We start from the raw sequence: 22,029 nt of genomic DNA, 5'->3' as shown, positions 1-22,029 counted from the left end.
ACACCCTGTATAAAGTATAAAATGCCCATAAAAAGGACCATACCAGCGGTAGGCGGGGACAATTTTTCGGTGGGTAAAACCACCTTTTGAATACATTCTACCCGGGATTTCTTGAGAGCAAGTTAGTCAGTAGGTTTTATGAAGGTAGAAATTATTTTGCTACCACATTTGGATCATAAAAATAATAAATCCAACGTACTTTTAGATGTAGGATTAAGTAGTACTTGTGTAACACGGGTAACATGTTTAATTTGACTTTTGTTTTAGCTTTATATGAAGAAAGCGACGAGAACGGATTGGAGTTGGAGAGCCACGGATCCGTCATTAGACACCTTCTGTCGCAAGTTAAAATCGGTATGGATCTGACGAAAGTTGTTTTACCGACCTTTATATTAGAAAGAAGATCTTTATTAGAAATGTACGCAGATTATTTTGCGCATCCCGATATGTTTATAAAGTAAGTAGCCTGAAAACATTGTTCTTCCAAAAAATCCTTTGTAACCTTAGAGGGTTCTTCGTCAGCACATATCAACCTATAGCGATACGCTTTAATTACTATTTTTGCTAATTTTAATTTTAATAATTTTTCTCAAAACGAAATAATATGGGCCATATAAAAGTCACAGTTAATATACAAACCAGATGCTAAGAAAGACACGGTTTTACGAAACGAAATGCATCCCTAACCATATGTTTTTGGTGTGTTCAGTTTAACAAACTGAATTCCCCATAGATTAATTACCATATCAGACCATTATGTCAACAACTCACTTTGGACATGCATTCGTTTTAAAACTGCAGAAGTGTTTCTGTTTTTATACGCCAGATCTAAATAATTTATTGCTCATCTGGTCAGATGGTAGAAACACAAACAGATTAGCGTCTGTGGCTTTTAATTACTATTTTTGCTAATTTTAATTTTATTAATTTTTCTCAAAACGAAATAATATGGGCCATATAAAAGTCACATTTAATATACAAACCAGATGTTAAGAAAGATACGGTTTTACGAAACGAAATGCATCCCTAACCATATATTTTTGGTGTGTTCAGTTTAACAAACTGAATTCCCCATAAATTAATTACCATATCAGACCATTATGTCAACAACTCACTTTGGACATGCATTCGTTTTAAAACTGCAGAAGTGTTTCTGTTTTTATAGGCCAGATCTAAATAATTTATTGCCCATCTGGTCAGAGGGTAGAAACACAAACAGATTAGCGTCTGTGGCTTTCTTACACGCCCGCACTCCTTTTTGTTACCAAAATAAATAAATATTTTACTGTTCGTTTGTTACACTTAATTTTAATTAATTCCGTCACTCACACCTACCGGAATAAACCCATAGTACCCACCCATGAGTGGATTGCCATAAGGTACCTTGTCGATAAATTTAGTTAGGACATCTTTTATTGCCCCAACGTCATTCTTAGACACGTATATGTCTGGGTATTCTTTGGGAATGACTGAAGTCTTTGTCCCAGTAAGAGTAACTGTGTAGTTGCCTTTAAACCCTTTGGAAGAGGCAACAGCAGTTCTGCTCTTTTTTATTAATGTCTCCTTGGTAGTGCTTCTATCAGGCACAGTTCGCTTAACAGGGTGTGTGTGATTTGGCATTCCCTAGAGCCTTATTTTGAGATCTATGAGGTAATTTGACCAGAACTAGACCAGACTAATTAAGACTTAAACAAGACTTTTTAATATTCAAAAAAGCATTAGAAGATGAAGTAACAGGCATAAAAATAAATGGCCTACCCATATGTGAAATTAGATACGCCGATGACACAATACTAATAGCAGAAACTATTACAGATCTACAAAGAATTTTAGATAAGGTTGTTGCAACGAGTGAAGAATTTGGTCTGTCACTAAACATAAAGAAAACGAAATTCATGGTTATATCAAAGAAAAATATTAGAAACATCAATCTACACGTAAATAATAAGACGATAGAACGAGTTCAGAATTATAACTATTTAGGGACAAACATTAGTGAAACAAACTATTATACCAAAGAAATCCGAATTAGAATAGAAAAGGCTAGAAGTGCATTCACTAATATGAAACAAATATTATGTAGTAGAGACCTCAGCGTAAATCTTAGAAAGCGAGTACTAAAATGTTATGTATTTTCTGTTCTTTTGTATGGCGTGGAGACATGGACTCTCAATAAACAATGCCTCAATAGATTGGAAGCATTTGATACTTGGACTTATCGGAGAATGCTGAGAACCTCCTGGACAGACAGAATAACCAATGAGGAAGTACCAAGGAGAATACAGAACAGCAGGGAGATAATGGATTCCATCAAAATAAAAAAACTTCCATACTTGGGTCATATAACACGTGGTGACAGATATGAACTCTTAAAATTATTATGCAGGGAAAGATTCAAGGAAGGCGCAGCATAGATGTCCTGGCTGAGAAATCTCAGAGAATGGTTTGGATGCAGCTCAACTGAACTCTTTCGGGCTGTAGTGTCAAAAGTGAGAATAGCAATGATGATTGTCAACCTTCGTCGCGGAGATGACACGTAAAGAAGAAGAAGAGACCAGACTAAAAGTGCCAATTCCCTGTTTCCTAATTTTCCAAAACATTCTTCTCTGTTCCCCAGATAATTTAGGCCCAGAATCCTCAAGCTTCTCAGTGTCTTTCAAGAGAGTCCGCATTACAGCTCTTCCAGATCCTAACAGTCTCCGTGGAAGTATTAGAGTTAGTCGGATTCTCCTGCGAGACCCCAATGGTTAAATTTTGAATGTTTGTACATATTTCCATATTGATCCCACGAGTAAGGGAGAAGTAATCTGTCCATACCTACAGCGCTCCCCTTACAGGTATAGGGCCGTAAATAAAAGGGAGTATGGTCTGGTTCACCCAGTCGACCGTTTGAGACGGTACAATTTATGACACACAACTACCATGCAATTATACCTTTAACTTATGTGTTGGGGGATGTAGTTTTAGTGGGAGCTCACATATTATAACTGCTTTTTAGGGATAAAGATCGACCCAAAAGGCTAGTTTTTGAAATTGTTGTTTTGGCCAGATTTTTATGTGAAATACCACTCTGTGGATCAGTCGAATTATTCCGTGCAGCAGTTTCGCAGGTGCAAGTAGTCATGTTGCTCAGCAACCCTACAGCTCACAGGGGAGGCTGAATGCAAGAAGAAGCATTATTATATGTATAATATTGACAATTTGTAATTTTTTTAGTATTCCAAACATTAAAGACCCTAGAGAACGTATGGTACAAGTAGTTCGATGGTATCTGTCCTCGTATCACGCAGGAAGGAAGAGTACCGTAGCCAAAAAACCTTATAACCCGATATTAGGCGAAGTATTTAGGTGCCATTGGGACGTTCCGAATTCCGACAATGGTGCAGATGATAGTTTAGCCGAGGATGGTCCCGTACCGTGGTGCAAGAGGTCCCAACTTACGTTTGTTGCCGAACAGGTGTCCCATCATCCTCCAAGTAAGCTTTTTTTGTAAATTTATTGTAATATGTACATATTTGAGAAGAATTAAGATAAATGAAGAATTTAGGTAAGAGAAATAAACGTAGACTTACTCACAATCAGTATAATATTAACTACGACGACCGGATTCTTTGCTATGCATCTTCAGGTTTCCGGGAAGGCAACTAAACTCTACAAATACAAAATTGCTAGAATTAGAGTACATACTAATAATATTATTTTTAAAGTTATACTTCTTTAGGCGCGATTGGGAGTGAATTTTTATTATTCTGCGCGCATGCGCACACTGACAGTATGGAGTTTGTTGCTAACTCTTTTAAGTTATGTATGTATAAGTCCAAAAAGGGTGTGGAAAGAATATATTAGTATTTTTAGTAAATATATTTATTATAATTTTTGTGTCTTTGGATTTGTCTTCCTCGGGAATAAGATAGTAAGTAATATTTAAAGTATTTTTATACTTCACTTGATCTATTTATCACTATGTCTGGAGATCTTGTAATCCGTAAAAACAAAGGGACTATAGGTAGAGCGTTAGACTGGAGATCGAGAGGTCCCCGGTTCGAATCCGTGTGTTTTCTAATTTTTTTTATTTTTGGTATTGTTTTAATAAACATTTTTGGAAAGTATTACGTAAAAATTAGTTTAATATTTAAATAAAATACAAATAATCTGTTGAAATTATATTTATTTCGTTGAAATCATATAATAGAAATATAACTTCTTACGCGCGTTCAAAGTACACACACATTCTTTTTTGAAGTTATACTTCTTTACGCGCGATATGAGGGTGAATTTTTATATGTTAAAACCTACGATCCCGGCGCATGCGCATTATAACTTTGTTCTGATTGGATGTTCAAATGACATGTCAAAAATTATCCAATATGGTAGCTGTAGCGCAGTTGTGGTTTGGACGGTTGACGGTTTGGTTATGTATGGTTGTTGCGTTTTAAAATTTGTGGGAAGAGAAACAACAAAGGTTAGTTAATAGTTATACTGCCTTTTTAAATAGTTTTCATATTATATTTTTGAAGTTATACTTCAAAATGTTTTAATTTATGTATGTATCAGTCCAGAAAAGGTATGGAAAGAATATATTAGTGTTTTTAAATATATTTTTCTACAAACGTGTTAAAAATGCAATTTTTAGGACTCCATATGAGCGTTAAAAATGCTACTTTAAGGCACTAGTGCTTTAAAATTTTCAAGGCACTGCAGTTAAAAGTGAATTGTCAAATTGTGAAACGTCAAAATATTTATATTTCATTTATTAACATTAATATTAATAATACAACTTGCGCAATTTGAAAAAGGTGGTTTAAAAGGTTTTTTATTATAATTTTGTGTCTTTGGATTTGTCTTCCTTGGGCGTAAAATAATAAAACATCTATTTTTATATTTCACTTGTCACCGTGATGTATAATTATGTATATCTGAAAGGTAGGTGCATACGGCTGATGACCTTGTTGGTAGAGCATTAGACCAGAGATCAAAAAATTGCGAGATTGCGGGTTCAAATCCCGGACGATTCATTTTTGGTAATTATTGTTAATTTTTTGTATTGTAACTGTTAAGTAGGTATATTTATTTCGTTGAAATTATATTATAATAGAAGTATAATTTCTTACGTGCGTACAAAGTACACGCACATTCTTTTTTTATATATTATGTTAACATCTGCCTTCATAATGTACAATCTGGCTAAAAAAGCTGAATTTCCGAGCTCCAATGATATGTTTTAGGTTTTGTTCTCCAACATAGCATCCATCAAGGATACCAAATTACTTATTTATCTTGCATTATTACAGGATTGTCTACATTTTTCAATAATTTCATCAATAACACATATTTTAAGATATATCTCTGCAATGAATAAAAAAAAATAGTTTTGAAGAATACATCACAAACAAAGATCTTTTCGATGAATAGCAGATGCATAACAAATTGTAGTATGCGAAACCGGTCGTCGTAGGTAATATTAAACTGATCGTAAGTCTACTTTATTTCTCTTATCTAAATTGAAATTGACCTTCAACCATAGACCCATTCAACATATTTAACATTATAAATTAAGAAGTTTTTTGAAGACTCTATATTAGATCTATCAATGTATTTCATTGTATTGATAACATGTATGATTTTTAGTATCTGCGTTCTACGCCGAACACTACAATAAACGGATCAGCTTCAACGCGCATGTATACACCAAGTCAAAATTCCTCGGCCTGTCAATATGTGTCTACAATATCGGACAAGGTATCGTCAACGTGATCGACTACGACGAAGAGTACATCTTGACATTCCCTAATGGTTACGGCCGATCTATACTCACCATACCCTGGATCGAATTGGGTGGTACGGTTACCATTAACTGTCCAAAAACGGGCTACAACTGCAATATAGAATTTATCACAAAACCCTTCTACGGAAATAAAAAGAATAAAATTAACGCTGAAGTGTTCGGGCCGGATGAAAAGAAGCCTTTCCTAACTATCTCGGGAGAATGGAGTGGAATCATGGATTATAAATGGACTGATAGAGTAAGGATCGATTGCTTTATTATTTAAAATGATATAAATAAATTATATAGGTATAGTTCTAACCAAAACCTTCTTCCAAAATGGCAATTGTCATTTTACCCGTTGACATTGTGAAAGTAATGTCACCATCAAATACTTTTGCGTCAAATTATCTTTATTCGCATCATTGACTGCTTATCGATTTAACGTATTCTAAATGTCAACCAATTATACATCAATAAGTAGAAGTCGCTTTAATATGCAAATACCCATCAACGAATACATTATTTTCTAAGTTCTATGTGTAATATTGACGGACGTACGTTTTTTCTGTCACTTCCAAATTAATGCGTTAGAGCGAATTCGATAAATTATGACGCACTGAAAGAAGGGTTTGGTTTGAACTATACTAACTATTGAACTGTTTGAATCATCCTCGTATGTACCATCTCCATTGATATTGGCGACTATAGTATGGCAAAGTCTCTTGGAGGTTTGGTGTATTAGAGCGTTTGCTTTGGTTCTGGTTCAGTCTCTTATATTCCTCAGCTACGATTTTTTTCTTTCTTATTCTTCTCTCTCAATAATTATAGTTCTTCGTATTTCTTTTGGCGCATTAGATGTCCGAGATATTAGGTTTTCCTAACGTTTACGATCTTCCACAGATGTGGGCGAATGTTCATCCTTAAAAATAGTTACTTCTTATTGATAAAATCGTTACAAACACAGAAGTGAAAATACTCATCTTTTAAAAGAGTTTTTTTTTAATGAATAGAAGATTTTACATGAAATGAAGAATTTTACAACTAAAAATGTCAAAAGAAGACACCTGTAAGAAATGTGATGCATTTAAAATGGAGGTACAGACTACAGAGTAATAAAGACGATGAAAAAGAGGATATTGTTAGACAAGACGAATTGCTGACATAGTAACAAGCTGAATTAAGAAGAAAACAAATGAACCTTAACTTGATGTGTATACAAAGTCCAACTCCTCAGCCTGTCGATATGTGTCTACAATATTGGACAAGGTATCGTTAACGTGATCGACGAAGAGACCATCTTGACATTCCCAAACGGTTACGGCCGATCCATACTCGCCATACCCTGGATCGAATTGGGCGGGACGGTTACCATAAATTGTCCAAAAACGGGCTACAACTGCAATATAGAATTTATCACAAAACCCTTCCACGGAAATAAAAAGAATAAGATTAATGCTGAAGTTTTCGGGCCGGATGAAAAGAGACATTTCCTAACTATCTCGGGAGAATGGAGAATGGAGTGGAATCATGGATTATAAATGGACTGATAGAGTAAGAGTTGTTTGTTGTATTATTTAAAATATCGATATAAATTAATTATATCTTCCTCTTCTTCTAATGCTGCTACAACCCTTTGTGAGACTTGGCCTGTTTAACAATGTTATTCCATTCTGTCTTGTTGGATACTTTCCTTCGCCACTGCCTGATGTTCATTGTTTTAAGATCTCCCTCTACGTCGTCTATCGATCTTTTGGGGGGCCTTCCTCTTTTTCTATTTTATTGGGGCTTCCATCTCTGGATTACTTTTACAGCTTGATTATCTGGCATTCTTTTTAAGTTACCAAGCCAATTTAGTCTTTGTGACTTTACAAATCTAACAATATCTGCGCTCTGTATTAGTTCATACAGCTCGTGGTTCATTTTAATTCTCCAAGAACCATCGCTGCAGTGTGTTGGTCCAAATATCTCTCTTAGTATTTTGCGCTCAAATATTCTCAGTTGATTTACATCAGTGGTTGAGAGGGTCCACGTTTCACATCCATATGTGACCACTGGTCTAATTACTGTTTTGTAGATCCTAAGCTCGGTATGGCAAAGTCTCTGGTGGGCTTGGTGTATAAGAGCATTTGCTTTAGTTCTGGTCCAGTCTCTTCTATATTCCTAGCTGCGTTATTTTTCTTTCTTATTTTCCTTTCTCAAAACTTAAATTATAGTTAGATGAAGTAGTTTTCAATCCTAATAGCAATATTAATAATATTTAAAAATATTAAAATATTACTAAAAAATTTTTAAATTGAAAACTTATTGGTCCATTTTCTTGGTAACACATCCATGGCTTCCAAAATTTGCAAGCCAGATGGATGCTGAAGCGAAGAAGACAAGAGGGAATTCAAAAACTTACAATTCACGACCCCGTCTGTTCAGTTGGTAAATTCCAACAGAAAATGGACCTAGTTACTCAAAGAAGTAACGACCAATATAAAAATAAAATAAAAAGAAAGATAAAAAAAAATAAAAAAATTCCATTTTTATTCAGTGGCAATGCGAAGGCAAAACAATCCTACTTTTCAACTAGAATACGGAGCGCAGTATAGCCCTGTGAATCGACGATTTTCGACTCTTGTTGGAGTCTCATCGGAGAGAACGTAGGCCTGCTACTCTATACTTCAATTGACCAACACCGAGAGTTTATCCCCCACACCGCAACTGACGTGAATGGACTAGGTGACTAGCTTCATCTGGCAATTGAAAGATGAAGTAGTTTTCAATCCTAATAGCAATATTAATAATATTTAAAAATATTAAAATATTACTAAAAGATTTTTAAATTGAAAACTTATTGGTCCATTTTCTTGGTAACACCTCTATGGCTTCCAAAATTTGCAAGTCAGATGGATGCTGAAGCGAAGAAGACAAGAGGGAATTCAAAAACTTACAATTCATGACCCCATCTGTTCAGCTGGTAAATTCCAACAGAAAATAGACCTAGTTACTCAAAGAAGTAACGACCAATATAAAAATAAATATTTTTTTTGAAGTTATACTGCTTTAGGCGCGATTGAGAGTAAAATTTCATAATACTGCGCGCATGCGCACACAGACAGTATGCCGTTTAGTTGCTGAATCTTTCAAGTTATGTATAAATTTATCAGTGCAAGAAAAGGTATGAAAATAATATATTAGTGTTTTTAGTAAATATATTTATTATAATTTTTGTGTCTTTGGATTTGCCTTCATTGGGCGTAAAATAATAAAATATCTATTTTTATATTTCACTTGTCACCGTGATGTGTAATTATGTATATCCGAAACGTCAATAACAGGCGCCTTGATAGCCTGGTTGGTAGAGCATTGGACCAGAGATCGAGAGATCGCGAGAGCGCGAGTTCAAATCCCGGACGATTCATATTCTTTTTTTTTTTAATTTTTGGCATTGTTAAGTTTTGGTTAATTTTTGGTAATTATTGTCAATTTTTTGTATTGTAACTGTTAAGTATATTTATTTCGTTGAAATTATATAATAGAAGTATAACTTCTTACGTTCATACAAAGTACACACACATCCTTTTTTTATTTTATTTTTATTTTATTTTTATATTGGTCGTTACTTTTTGAGTAACTAGGTCCATTTTCTGTTGGAATTTACCAGCTGAACAGTCGGGATCGTGAATTGTAAGTTTTTGAATTCCCTCTTGTCTTCTTCGCTTCAGCATCCATCTGGCTTGCAAATTTTGGAAGCCATAGAGGTGTTACCAAGAAAATGGACCAATAAGTTTTCAATTTAAAAATCTTTTAATAATATTTTAATATTTTTGAATGTTATTAATATTGCTATTAGGATTGAAAACTACTTCATCTTTCAATTGCCAGATGACGCTAGTCACCTAGTCCATTCACGTCAGTTGCGGTGTGGGGGATAAACTCTCGGTGTTGGTCAATTGGAGTATGGAGTAGCAGGCCTACGTTCTCTCCGATGAGACTCCAACAAGAGTCGAAAATCGTCGATTCAGAGGACTGGACTGCGCTCCGTATTCTAATTGAAAAATAGGATTGTTTTGCTCGCATTGCAACTGAATAAAAATGGATTTTTTTATTTTATTTTTAAATTATAGTTGTTTGTTTTCCTTTTTGGCGCATTATATGTTCGAAGAATGAGGTTTTTCTAACTTTTATGATATTCAAGAGATGTGGGCTAGTATTCATCCTTGACAATACTTCTACGTTGGATATTGTTCTAGTCTAACTTCTTCTTCTCTTTGATAATGTGTTGAACCAGGTTCTGAGGTTCTTCAACCAAGATCTTATTCCTGGACCTCCTTTCCAAAGATTTTTCCTTGCATGGCATGGATGGCTTCTAAGATGGCCTATCTGGATTTATTTCGCATGTGTCCGAAGGTATTCGCATACACCTCTCGGTTCTTCTTCACTCTTCTGAGTACTTACCTAAATTGACGTCATGTTTAAAGCCTCTTCTATTGTCGAAAAAGCCTAAAAAAGCCAAACCCACAACACTGCAATGAGTTCCGTCTGATAAGCCTTATGAGTCATGCAGTAAAAGTCCTATTAAAAATCGTACATAATCGTATCTATAGAAAATGCGAAACAATCATCGGAGACGATCAGTTTGGATTCAGAGCCGGCATGGGAACGAGAGAAGCCCTCTTCAATTTACTAGTTCTCGACCAAAAATGCTACGACCAACAGAAAGATATATTTATATGCTTTATAGACTTCGAAAAAGCATTTGATAGAGTAAGATACGACCTACTATTAGAACGTTTGCAAGAAGTCGGTTTTGATGGAAAAGACATCAATTTAATAAAAAACTTGTATTGGAACCAAAACGCTAGAGTTAGGATCGAAGGTTCCACATCCGCAGAAGTAGAAATTGGGAGGGAAGTTAGACAGGGATGTGTTCTGTCGCCTCTATTGTTTAATCTTTACTCCGAGTTACTATTTAAAGAGGCACTGGAACACTCCAGGGATGGAGTCAAGGTGAATGGCGTAAATATCAACAGCATGAGATACGCCGATGATACGGTGTTGATTGCGGATTCCGACTTGGGCCTACAACGACTCATCGACAAGACCAACTCGACCTGTGAGCAATTTGGTATGAAAATAAATATTAAAAAAACCAAAGTGATGTCAATCCGAAAAAACCAAAACGTACCTCAACCTTGCACAATAAATGTGCACATTTTAGAACAAGTAACTAGATTTAAATACTTGGGATGTTGGATCGATAGCAGCCTAAATCCAGATCTAGAAATAAGCTCTAGAATAGAGCAGGCCAGAAAATCTTTCGAAAATATCAAAAAACTGCTTTGTGATTCTCGAATAAAACTCGAAATTCGTCTACGTTTATCTAAATGCGACGTCTGGTCGACTCTTCTCTATGCAGTTGAGACATGGACCCTTAAAACATCAACTGTAAATAAGTTGGAGGCCTTTGAAATGTGGATCTACCGGAGAATCCTTAAAATTTCATGGACATCGCATGCCTCAAACGAAAAAGTGCTGCATATAATAGGCAAGGCAAGAGAACTTTTCAACACAGTGAAAGTTAAAAAAACATCATACCTAGGCCACCCACTGAGAAATAATAAGTACCAATATGCTCAACTTATAGTGAAAGGTAAAATCGATGGAAGGAGAGGACTAGGGAGGAAAAGACTATCGTTGCTCATAAACATCCGACAATGGACAGGGCTAAATTTTGAACAACTGAAGACAGTGAAGAGTTTGCAATTGTAGTAGCCAACCTCCATTGAGGAGACGGCACTTTAAGAAGAAGAATTGTCGACTATATTTGTGTGAGTTTGCCCTTTTACAGCGATACCAAGGTCGTCAGCGTAAACAAATCTCTCACTTTGGGGGTGCATTGACTGGTCGTTGATGTAGATGTTAAATAGGAACGGCGCCAGAACGCTTCCTTGAGGTAGATCATTTTTTTGATATCTCCATCTATTCTTCTTTTCATTTAGCACAACGTAGAAGCGTCTATTACACAACAGTGATCTTTACCAGGTCATAGCCAAACACAGTGCTGTAGATCTTAGTTATCAAGGTTCTGTTGTTTATTGTATCGAATTTCGTTGTTAGGTCTATCAAAGTGTAAATGTAACAAAAATTTCAAGAAGGTTTTAAACTGACAACAAGAATAACATTATTACATGTCAATATACATTTTTCCTCTTTTAATTTTGTGTTTTTTCTTTTAGGAGACTGAAGAACACGTAGACGTTAACCAATTAAACATTATAAAGAAACAGGTCGAACCGATTAGTCAGCAGGAGGAAAACGAATCGCGAAAGTTGTGGAAAGAAGTAACAGCTGGTTTGAAATTTAACGAGATAGATAGAGCTACCGCGGCTAAACAATCTTTGGAGCAAAAACAGAGAGACGAAGCCAAGGAGAGGAAAGAAAGCGGACAAGAATGGCAAACAAAGGTAATTAGAGGGTTATATACAAAATAACAGCTATAGGTCTGGATCCCGGGTACAAAAAAAAAAGTTGATTGATAGCAAGCTGAAAGTTTGTTAATAGCTTAAGGGTGTCTAGTCGGAAAAACTTTGATATATTGGAACACTGGAACATGGGAAGTTTTAATTGTGGAACAGGTTAAAAATTAGGAACGTCAGACTACAAAAACGTCAGATGTATTTTGTCCGACAGAACTTCCAATTGATTTGTTACTCTTTCATTAAACTCTCATGCAAAAATCAGACTGCTATTACTAACCAACATGATTTCTGTCATTGACATGTTCTTCGTGTTCCACTCATTAAAATGCCCAGTTGGTGATAAATAGCAGTCTGATTTTTGCATGAGATTTTATTGAAAGGGTAACAAATCAATTAGAAGTTCTGTCCGACAAAATACATCTGACATTTTCGTAGTATGACGTTCCAAATTTTTAACCTGTTCCACCATTAAAATTTCCCCTGTTCCAGTGTTCCCATATATCAAAGTTTGTCCGATTAGACACCGTTAAGCTATTAACAAATTGTCAGCTTGCTATTAATCAACTTTTTTTTCTTATGCAGGATCCAGACCTATATTTTAAAACTAAAAAGTAGTTTCTTAGTATGTAAGTACAAATTTGAACCATTACTTCTTATATCTGGCTAGAGTCCTTGATTCTGGTCATGTTGTTTCCCTGTTTTTGATGATTTTTCCTAGGGTTCTATGCCATGTTTGTCGTTGTCTACCTTTCTTTCATCGGTTTTGTATTCTCCATTCTCTGAAGATGGCCTCATCAACTGAGTTGCCTTCTTTCTAAATAGTCTAATGTTCTCTATTTGCAAACTTCTTTTATTTTAGTGCTCCGTAGCTTAGTCTACCTTTTTTAGTAACTCCTCGGACTCGTGTCAGACATTTCATTTCTGTTGCCTGTATTGTACTATTTTGTTCTTCTGTTAAAACCCACGACTCACAAGCATTATGAGCCTTATTCCATTAACGCCGAGAAAAAAAAATTGTTTTCGACAAAATTTATTAAAAATCGTTAAATGTCACAGTATTCTTTACAAAACGTAATAAGAAAATTTTTTGTAAATGAAACAATTATTGAGAAAAAAACTGTTCCCATATGGACCACTATGCGCGAACCCGGTAGATGTTCGTTCAGGGTTACTTGGGGTGTAATGCTAGTTCGCCTCCATGTCGTGCACCCTGGGTAACGCTAAATGAACTAGCAAAAATTTGGCGGCAGACGAACGAAAAACAAAAACAATATCCTGCCAACATCACAGATCACAAACAGAAATCTATACGTAAACATACGATGGGAACAAATAAAGGTTCTTCTCAGAACCAACTGACTAGAGATCTCGGACCGTGTATCCGAGTCTGTCACCTTAACATCGAGGGCATAAGCCAGGCAAAATGCCAAGTGTTGCAAAAAATCCTACACGATAACGACATTGACCTGGTTGCCATACAAGAGACCCATACTGAAGACAAAGTCCAGCTTGATTTAAGGGGAAAGATACCTGGCTACATTACCGCGTCGCAACCTACATTCGCTGCAATATAGAAAATGGTTTCCTACTTTCTGCTTCCAATGAAAATAATATACATGAAGTAGTCACCAATATTGGAGATATTACCGTAGTTAACATATACAAACCTCCAGCCACTACATGGAACCCAGAAGTGCTAAAGACTCATCCACATCCTACTATATACATCGGCGACTTCAACAGCCACCACGAAATGTGGAAGTACACCACGAATGATGAAAATGGGGAGGCACTAGTAGAATGGTCCGAAGAGCAAAACACATACCTAGTTTTTGATGCCAAAGACAGAGGAACATTTAAATCAGCTGCATGGAGAAAAGAATATAACCCAGACCTATGTTTTGTCTCAAAAGATACCAATGACAGACCACTAACAACTGCGAGAAGTGTCCTTGCAGACTTCCCACATACTCAACACCGTCCGGTGCTTATCACCATCGGAATATCAATTCCAATAATTAGATCATATCCTCGACCCAGGTGGAATCTTAGAAAAGCAAACTGGAAGAAGTTCTCTGAACAACTAGACCGGACCTTGAGCTGGGTCCCTCCAACCAGCAAACATTATGAGAGGTTTGTGGGCGCAGTAATAAGCACTGCCAAGAAAACCATCCCTAGGGGGTATCGCAAAGAATATGTGCCTGGATGGACTGAAACATGTGAAGACTTATACACGAAGTTTCTCGAAAGTGGTGACCGAGAAATAGCCGATGAGCTTTTACACAACATCGATACAGCTAGACGCCAAAAATGGATAAAGACTGTCGAAAACCTTGACTTCAAAAAATCAAGCCGGCAGGCATGGTCCTTGTTGCGGAAAATTGGAGGAGCTAACCAGCTGGAATCCAGAGAGTCTAAAATGTCTCCTAACAAGGTTGCCTCCCATATAGTATCTCTATCCAGAGCTCCACGAGATCGAACACATACTACCAACGTGAAAAGAGACTTAAGGGGATTAAAACAAATGAACAGAACGAACTCCGAATATTCAGCAAGAATACTTATTTCTGAAATCACACATGCGCTGAAAGAGATGAAATCAGGTAAAGCACCTGGCTTTGATGGTATCCATCCAGAGTTCTTGATACACAGTGGTGCATACACGAAACAGTGGCTTGCAATGTTCTTTAATGATATACTTCAGTCAGGTAACATTCCTTTCTCACTTAAGCGAACAAAGATAATTGCAATTCCGAAACCGGGCAAATCAAACAATAAGCCAGAAAACTACCGCCCCATAGCTCTACTCAGCATGGTATATAAACTATTAGAAAAGCTTCTCCTCAACAGAATTAGTCACAGGATACTAGAAATGTCCCCATTGAACAAGCTGGCTTCCGCCCTCATCGAAGCTGTACGGACCAAGTGCTGTCATTAACAACTTTTATAGAAGCTAGTTTTCAAAAGAAACAAAAGACAGCAACAGTATTTATAGATCTAACAGCAGCATATGATACTGTTTGGAGACAGGGATTAATATATAAACTGGCCCGCATTATCCCCTGCAGAAAGATAATTAACCTCATTGACAACATGCTGACCAACAGAGCCTTCCAGGTTATAATGGGAAAGGAGACGAGTAGACAGATGAAACTTAACAATGGTCTTCCACAGGGTTCTGTCCTTGCCCCTTTACTTTTCAGCCTCTATATTGCTGACATGCCTGAAACCGAATCTCGGAAGTTTGGATATGCTGACGACTGGACCCTTGCAACAAGCCACCAATCTTTAGAAACTACAGAAATCACTCTCACGAATGACTTATCCATCCTCAGCGAATACCTTAAGAAATGGAGACTACAGCCAAGTACTACAAAAACTGAAGTATCAGCTTTTCATCTAAACAACAAGTTGGCAAACAGAGAATTGCGAGTGTATTTTAATAACAAGCTGTTAAAACACAATAAATACCCGAAATACCTTGGGGTTACTCTAGACAGAACGCTCACATTCAGAGAACACCTGACGAAAACAGCAGCAAAATTGAAAACACGCAACAATATAATACAGAAACTCTGCGGCACTACATGGGGGTCCACAGCATCAACATTAAGATCCTCTGCTCTTGGCCTGATATATCCGGTGGCAGAATACTGTGCTCCAGTGTGGCTAAATAGCAGGCATACCCACCTGGTCGACACCCAACTAAACCGTACTATGCGTATGATAACAGGCACAATTAAGCCCACCCCTACAATGTGGCTACCTACCCTTAGTAATATAGCACCACCCAACCTACGCCGCGAACATGCATTGGTTAAAGAATATAACAAAATAATGGACAGTCGCCAGCTTCTAGTCCACAACGACATCCCCGATATTCTTGGAAACCGTCTCCCATCCAGGTTACCCCCTCTACAATCTGCTCAAGCGCTGCAGCAATCCAACTTTGACTTAAATACCCGATGGAGAGAAGATTGGGAAAGTAGGACAGATCCGCATTACCATAGCCTACCGGACATCATAGGGAAACCTGGCGAATTTGAACGTCCCCGTAAGATTTGGGCAGCCCTTAATCGAATTCGAACAAACTGTGGAAGATGTGCCGACTCCCTCCACAGATGGGGTAAACTCCCCTCGCCTTCTTGCGACTGCGGCGCTGCAAGACAGACGATCAGTCACATTGTTCAGGACTGCCCACGCAGAGCATACACAGGCGACCCTATAGACTTTGTAATGGCAACCGAAGGGTCAATCGAATATATAAAAAAATTGGACATCTGTTTGTGATGCATTGTATAATGCATAAATCTAAATATATTCTGTGATATACTTAAGCCATACGCTAAATAAAAAATAAATGTTATGAAAATTGCGAAACAGTCAATACAAAGGACCACATCATATTTGCAGCACACTGTTCACCCTCGGCTTAAAAATCTAATGCTTGCTCATCTTCTTCTTTTGTTTTCTGGTACAGAAACCACAAAATAATTTAATGCCTCGAACCCAGTATCTCCAATTCGAGAGTCACTTCTTGTAGCTGCGGACACTCTTCCTGGTGCTTTCGGTGGGATTTTATATCTTATTGGATACATTTGAATAATATCCCGTGTGAGTTCCAATTGGCTAATGTTAAGACCAGATTTTCTATTCAATTTGCATGCATTTTTAATGTTCGAGTCCACTAGGTATGTAAAAATAGGCCAATACCATTTTTTTGGAAAGGATTCCAATTCGACAACAAGATACATCGCTATCCATCAAATCAGTACCACCTATATTATTATTATACTTTGAAACAATATTTTTGGCTTCGGAACAACAATGCTTTTTTTTTTCTCCTGTCTTGAAAACCTTTTAACAGGTCTAGTTGCTGTAATCTAAAAAGTTCTGAAGGGCTTGAACCAGTATACTTTGAGAATCAGACTCTAGAAAATCATACACTCTAGAAAACAGATCCCTTTGCAAAAATCTGCATTTTGCTCCAGCGTGAACATATTTAGACCTCCATCAGTTGGCTCAGATGGAATTGCTCTGCTAGTACGGGGGAATCTAAGTAGTTTCTTCTACGATCGTGTCTTCAGCAGTACCTTCGATTCTAGTATCATTTGAAAATACAATTTCCGCCTGAAGACAGGTGGTTACGATTTCGATTATCAATAAAACCCGCGTCATTTTCATCTGACGAATCTTCGTCTGTCAAAATGTTAGTATCTGGAGATTCTATGTAAACGGCAGAAACATCATTACTTTGGTTTTCCTCAAAAGCTGTATCGAGATTTTTTTCAAAGAAATTCCTCCAAAAATAAGAAAAGTAAAAAAAGAATAGTGAAAACAACATATCCAGCAAACCGCCTAGCGGTTCCATTTGGGAACACCCATATTTTTGGCCTATTTACGAAAAAACTAAAAGATGAAATATTATGAAAACCTGTACAATGTGTACAAGGTATTTATTAAAGTTTGTAGAACATCTTTGAAAACAAAAACGGGGATAATACTGTAAAATATAATAAATAAAACACACGAAACGAATGTCCATATTTTTGAACAAACAAAAACCAACCGTAAATTCAAAAGTTTATTACAGTGGAAAATAGATATACAACTAAATTTGGGTTGTTCATTCAAGTAGAGGTAACCTTGAACTACAAATAGACCGAATCTTTCTTCTAAATTTTACCTAACAATATCGTAAATAGACTCCGATGCGTACGCAATTTGTTGGCTCCATATGGTACACGTAGGCGTTAATGGGTTTATATCTAATATTTCGCACCTCTGGTAATGTGGCCTAAATATTCCAGCTTTCTTGTTTTGATGTTCTTTATGACATCGCAATCATTTTCTAGCCTTCTTAACACTTCTGCATTTGTAACTCGTTGGATCCATGATGTTTTCAAAATTATTCGATATCACCAAATCTCGAATGCTTCCAAGTTCTTTATATCGTTTACTTTTAATGTTCAGCTTTCCATTCCATACAACAAAGTCGAGAATACGTAGCATCTTAAGGCTCTTATCCTCGGCTCCAGAGGAAGGTCTCGATTAACAAAATTTTTTTTCATTTTTATAATAGGGAACTTGCATAAATTTTTAAATTCGAAAAAAATGTTATAAATCACAACAGAACATAATTTAAAACATGTATCAAAGATAAAAAAGTTTTGTTTGTCTTTCGTTTGGCCCCTAAAGACGATTAAAAATTCAAATTAAAACAGGTGGTCCAAAACGCTTCGTGACGTCACTTGGTTTTACATTTACATTTTTCCAATAAAGTAAACAGAATTTTAAATTAGACGTTATAAACGTCAGTTGAAAATACATTTATGTGACGTTACAAGTGTTTTTGATCGTTTGAACTATTCATAGAAAAATTTGTACTTTTACAAAATGGTTTTATTTTCAATAGTAAACCTTCGTTCCTTTCCTTCAAAAACAGTAAAACTACAATTTTAACAAACTGGTATATATTATTACAATGACATACGATAAATTTCATTAGAATAGAAATATTTTTGGCTTATTCCACGACGATGAGCTTGGCAAATACCCAAGTAGGTGGAGGCCAATAAACTAAAGAAGGAGAAGAAGAATATACCTAAATATAAGGTTGTGTCTAGGTATACGCTAACGTGTACGCAAATAAAAAAGTTAAAGAGTGTCAGTGATTTCTTATTTTTTATTTGTTTAGTGTTTGTTTTTAAATTAACTACGGAGTGTGGACAATTATTTAGTTCTTTTAATGAGTTTAAGAACATTTTAAAACAGTACGAAAAAAATAAGAGACTATAAATTAATATATATTTTTTTTAGTTATAAATGAAATAGTATTACCGTAAAAGATTAAAATAAAAGGAAGACCTAAAGCTTTCACAATAATAAGTAACTTGTTCTGAAGCTATTATCCTTGTGGCATTTTTGTAATCAACTATTCTAAATGGGAACTAAGCCAAAATTTAATCAAAAAATGATTTTATTAACGTTTCGACGTCTAAATCGGACGTCGTTGTCAAAATACAAAGTATTATTAAATTAAACAAAAATGTTGTTGCTTAGTAAAAAATGTTTCTAATAATTTATTTAATCTGACTAATTTTTTGTATTTTGACAATGACATCCGATTTGGACGTCGAAACGTTAATAAAATCATTTTTTTAGTTAAATTGTGACTTATTTCCCATTTAGAATAGTTGATTATAATAATTAACTTACGTATAAAAATTATTTTAACAATATTTTGTACGTGTCATGTCAACTAAATACATATATTTATTTTGCTAACCTAAATATATACTTTTATATATACATTGATTTATTACAATTAAGTTTGAAACATCTGAATAGTTCTGCTTCCCTTCCTTTAACAAATATTTTTCTATCAAACACACGCTAAACATATCAAAATAGCATGTACCAAAATATACAGTCACTGCGCACGCTAAATAATGACGCTTGATGAAGTTTAATTCGCGTGTACATACCTGACTTTTTTATTTGCGTACACGTTAGCGTGTACCTAGACACAGCGAAATATAACCATAATAATAACTAATGTAAAACTATGTGACGTCACGGGTCGTTTGAACTATTTTATACCGCTGAAGACTTTAAATACGTATTTCTAAGCTGTTACGAGTTTTTGAAGCGTGAAATTTTGGAAATCTCATTTTTAAACAAAACTGAACATTATTATGTAATAAAAAAAAATTGTGCAAGTTCCCTATTGCTTGTCTTGCAATTTCAATGCATGTCCCGAATTTCTCTACCTTGGTCATTGTTTTCATTTACCGAGGTTCCCAGAGGTTTGTAGTTATTCACTCTGTCTACTTGTTTTCCCTCGGTATCTAGCTTTCCTACTGTATGTTGCTTGGGAATAATCATGAACTTGGTTTTCTTAACGTTCATTAAATTTGTAGTCCATATTTTATACTGACTTAATGTAATCTATTTACTTATCGTTGCAGTGCTTCTAGACTATCTGCAAAAATAGCGGTATCGTCTGCGAATCTTACATTGTTCAAAATTTTTCCGTTTATTGATATTGTACTCTTTATCCTCTGATATTGCTTCCTTAAAAATAGATTCGCTGTACAGATTGTATAACGCAACCCTGTCTAACACATCTTTTGATTTCTATGGTTTCTGTTTCAACATTTTCGATTTTAACCTTTGCTTTTTGATTCGAGTACAGATTGACAATACCCCGTATATCTCGACTGTCCACATTCTTTTCTTTTAAAAGTTCTTCAAGTTTCTGATGTCGTACGCTATCAAAGGGTTTTGATAATCTATAAAGCAGGCAGAGATCCTGATTCACACCTAGCCGTCTTTGCGCGAGAACTTTAAAAGCGAACAGAGCCTCTCTAGTTCCTAGTCCTTCTCTGAATCCAAACTGAGTGTCATCTATATAATTTTCTATTTTTTTGTATAGTCTTCCATGTATTATTTTAAGGAATATCTTAAGTGTGTGGCTTATTAAGGAAATTGTGCTGTACTGTGAACATACTGTCGCATGTACTGACTTTGGTGGTGTTACAAACGTGAACAGCAACCAATCCTGGGGTACTATTCCTGTTATATAGGTATTCTTTTTCTCATAGACATCTTTCAGTGCGTCACAGTTTTTCATTTCTTTCTAAGGCATTAAATTGTATGTGACAGAAAAAAGGCACGTCTGTGATTACAGACATTTATAACATTTATTTCGGACCATACTTCAAGGTAAAGTGCATGGGAAAAGAGGTCCAGGACGAAGAAGAATATCCTGGCTGCATAACCTGCGAAAATGGTTTAACTTAACCACTACCGGACTTTTCAGGGCAGCAGTCAACAAAGTCAGAATAGCCATGTTAGTGTCCAACATCCGTAACGGATAGGCACCATAAGAAGAAGAAGAAGAAGATAACACTTATTCTAGTTGTCGATAGATGGCGCTATAATCGAAAAAAAAATTATTTACGAATTACATAATATATCTACGAATATAATCTGTACAATTTATAAGACTATACAAATCAAAGGAAATGCCATTTTATAAATGCAATAAACACAATTGATTTGTTTTTATGCCAAATTGCAAATAAAATTTGACAACTGTCAGATTTAACTAAAATGTCATGTTAGAATAAATGTTATAAATGTATATTATCACGGGCTTACCTTTTTTTCTATCACTTGTGACGCACTGAAAAATGCTCATGAAAAGAAGCATATACCTTGATCTACGGATACATTTTTACTAATTTTATTTTTTTGGGAAGTAATTATTTGTAATTATTGTGAACTTATCATTGTTTCAGTTGTTCTACAGAATTGGAGAAGATGCGTTCACCTACATAAAGCCTTTGAGACAGAGGATATTATCCGGCCAACCAACGAACACTTGAGAATACGAGTCGTATCGTATTTGTTACGAATAATATTGTGCTTTTTCTAAACTTTCCTGAAAAAAAACAACCCACTTTCGCCTGAGTTATTATTGTTAGTGAACTGTGATATATATTATCAACATGAGAGATGTATTTTTTAGGTTATGCGCTTGGGCCGGGCCGGGCTACTGAAAAATACTCGATACACAGAGTTTTATGAGGTTTTTATACATTTAAAACTGATTTTCGGTGAGTGATTTGAGTTATTTTTTAGTTTAAGTGGAAAATATTATGGGGAAATACAATGGTGTACTATAAAGTTGTTGTTGATTCTATCCTCCAAAAATGAACATCGCATTTTCATGAATTAATCATTAAGAGTTTTATTGTTTTTTCTCTATTAATAAACGTTTATAAAGTA

General features: G+C 35.6%; 1 protein-coding gene across 2 annotated transcripts in view; it reads left to right on the top strand.

Moving 5' to 3' along the window:
- LOC126879427 (oxysterol-binding protein-related protein 9) overlaps positions 1 to 22,029 on the top strand; it is a 378,474-nt gene extending 356,445 nt beyond the window's left edge. For both annotated transcript variants that reach the window (XM_050642439.1, XM_050642440.1), the window contains exons 10-14: positions 268 to 457; positions 3,217 to 3,476; positions 5,629 to 6,023; positions 11,992 to 12,219; positions 21,540 to 22,029. In XM_050642439.1, coding sequence (XP_050498396.1) covers positions 268 to 457; positions 3,217 to 3,476; positions 5,629 to 6,023; positions 11,992 to 12,219; positions 21,540 to 21,626 — 1,160 coding nt within the window. In that variant the 3' untranslated portion in view covers positions 21,627 to 22,029. The remainder of the gene's footprint in view (positions 1 to 267; positions 458 to 3,216; positions 3,477 to 5,628; positions 6,024 to 11,991; positions 12,220 to 21,539) is intronic.

This window comes from Diabrotica virgifera, chromosome 2 (genome assembly GCF_917563875.1).
Source record: "Diabrotica virgifera virgifera chromosome 2, PGI_DIABVI_V3a".
NCBI lineage: Eukaryota > Metazoa > Arthropoda > Insecta > Coleoptera > Chrysomelidae > Diabrotica > Diabrotica virgifera.
Note: the sequence above shows the minus strand (reverse complement) of the source record. Positions and strands in the feature narration are given on the sequence as shown.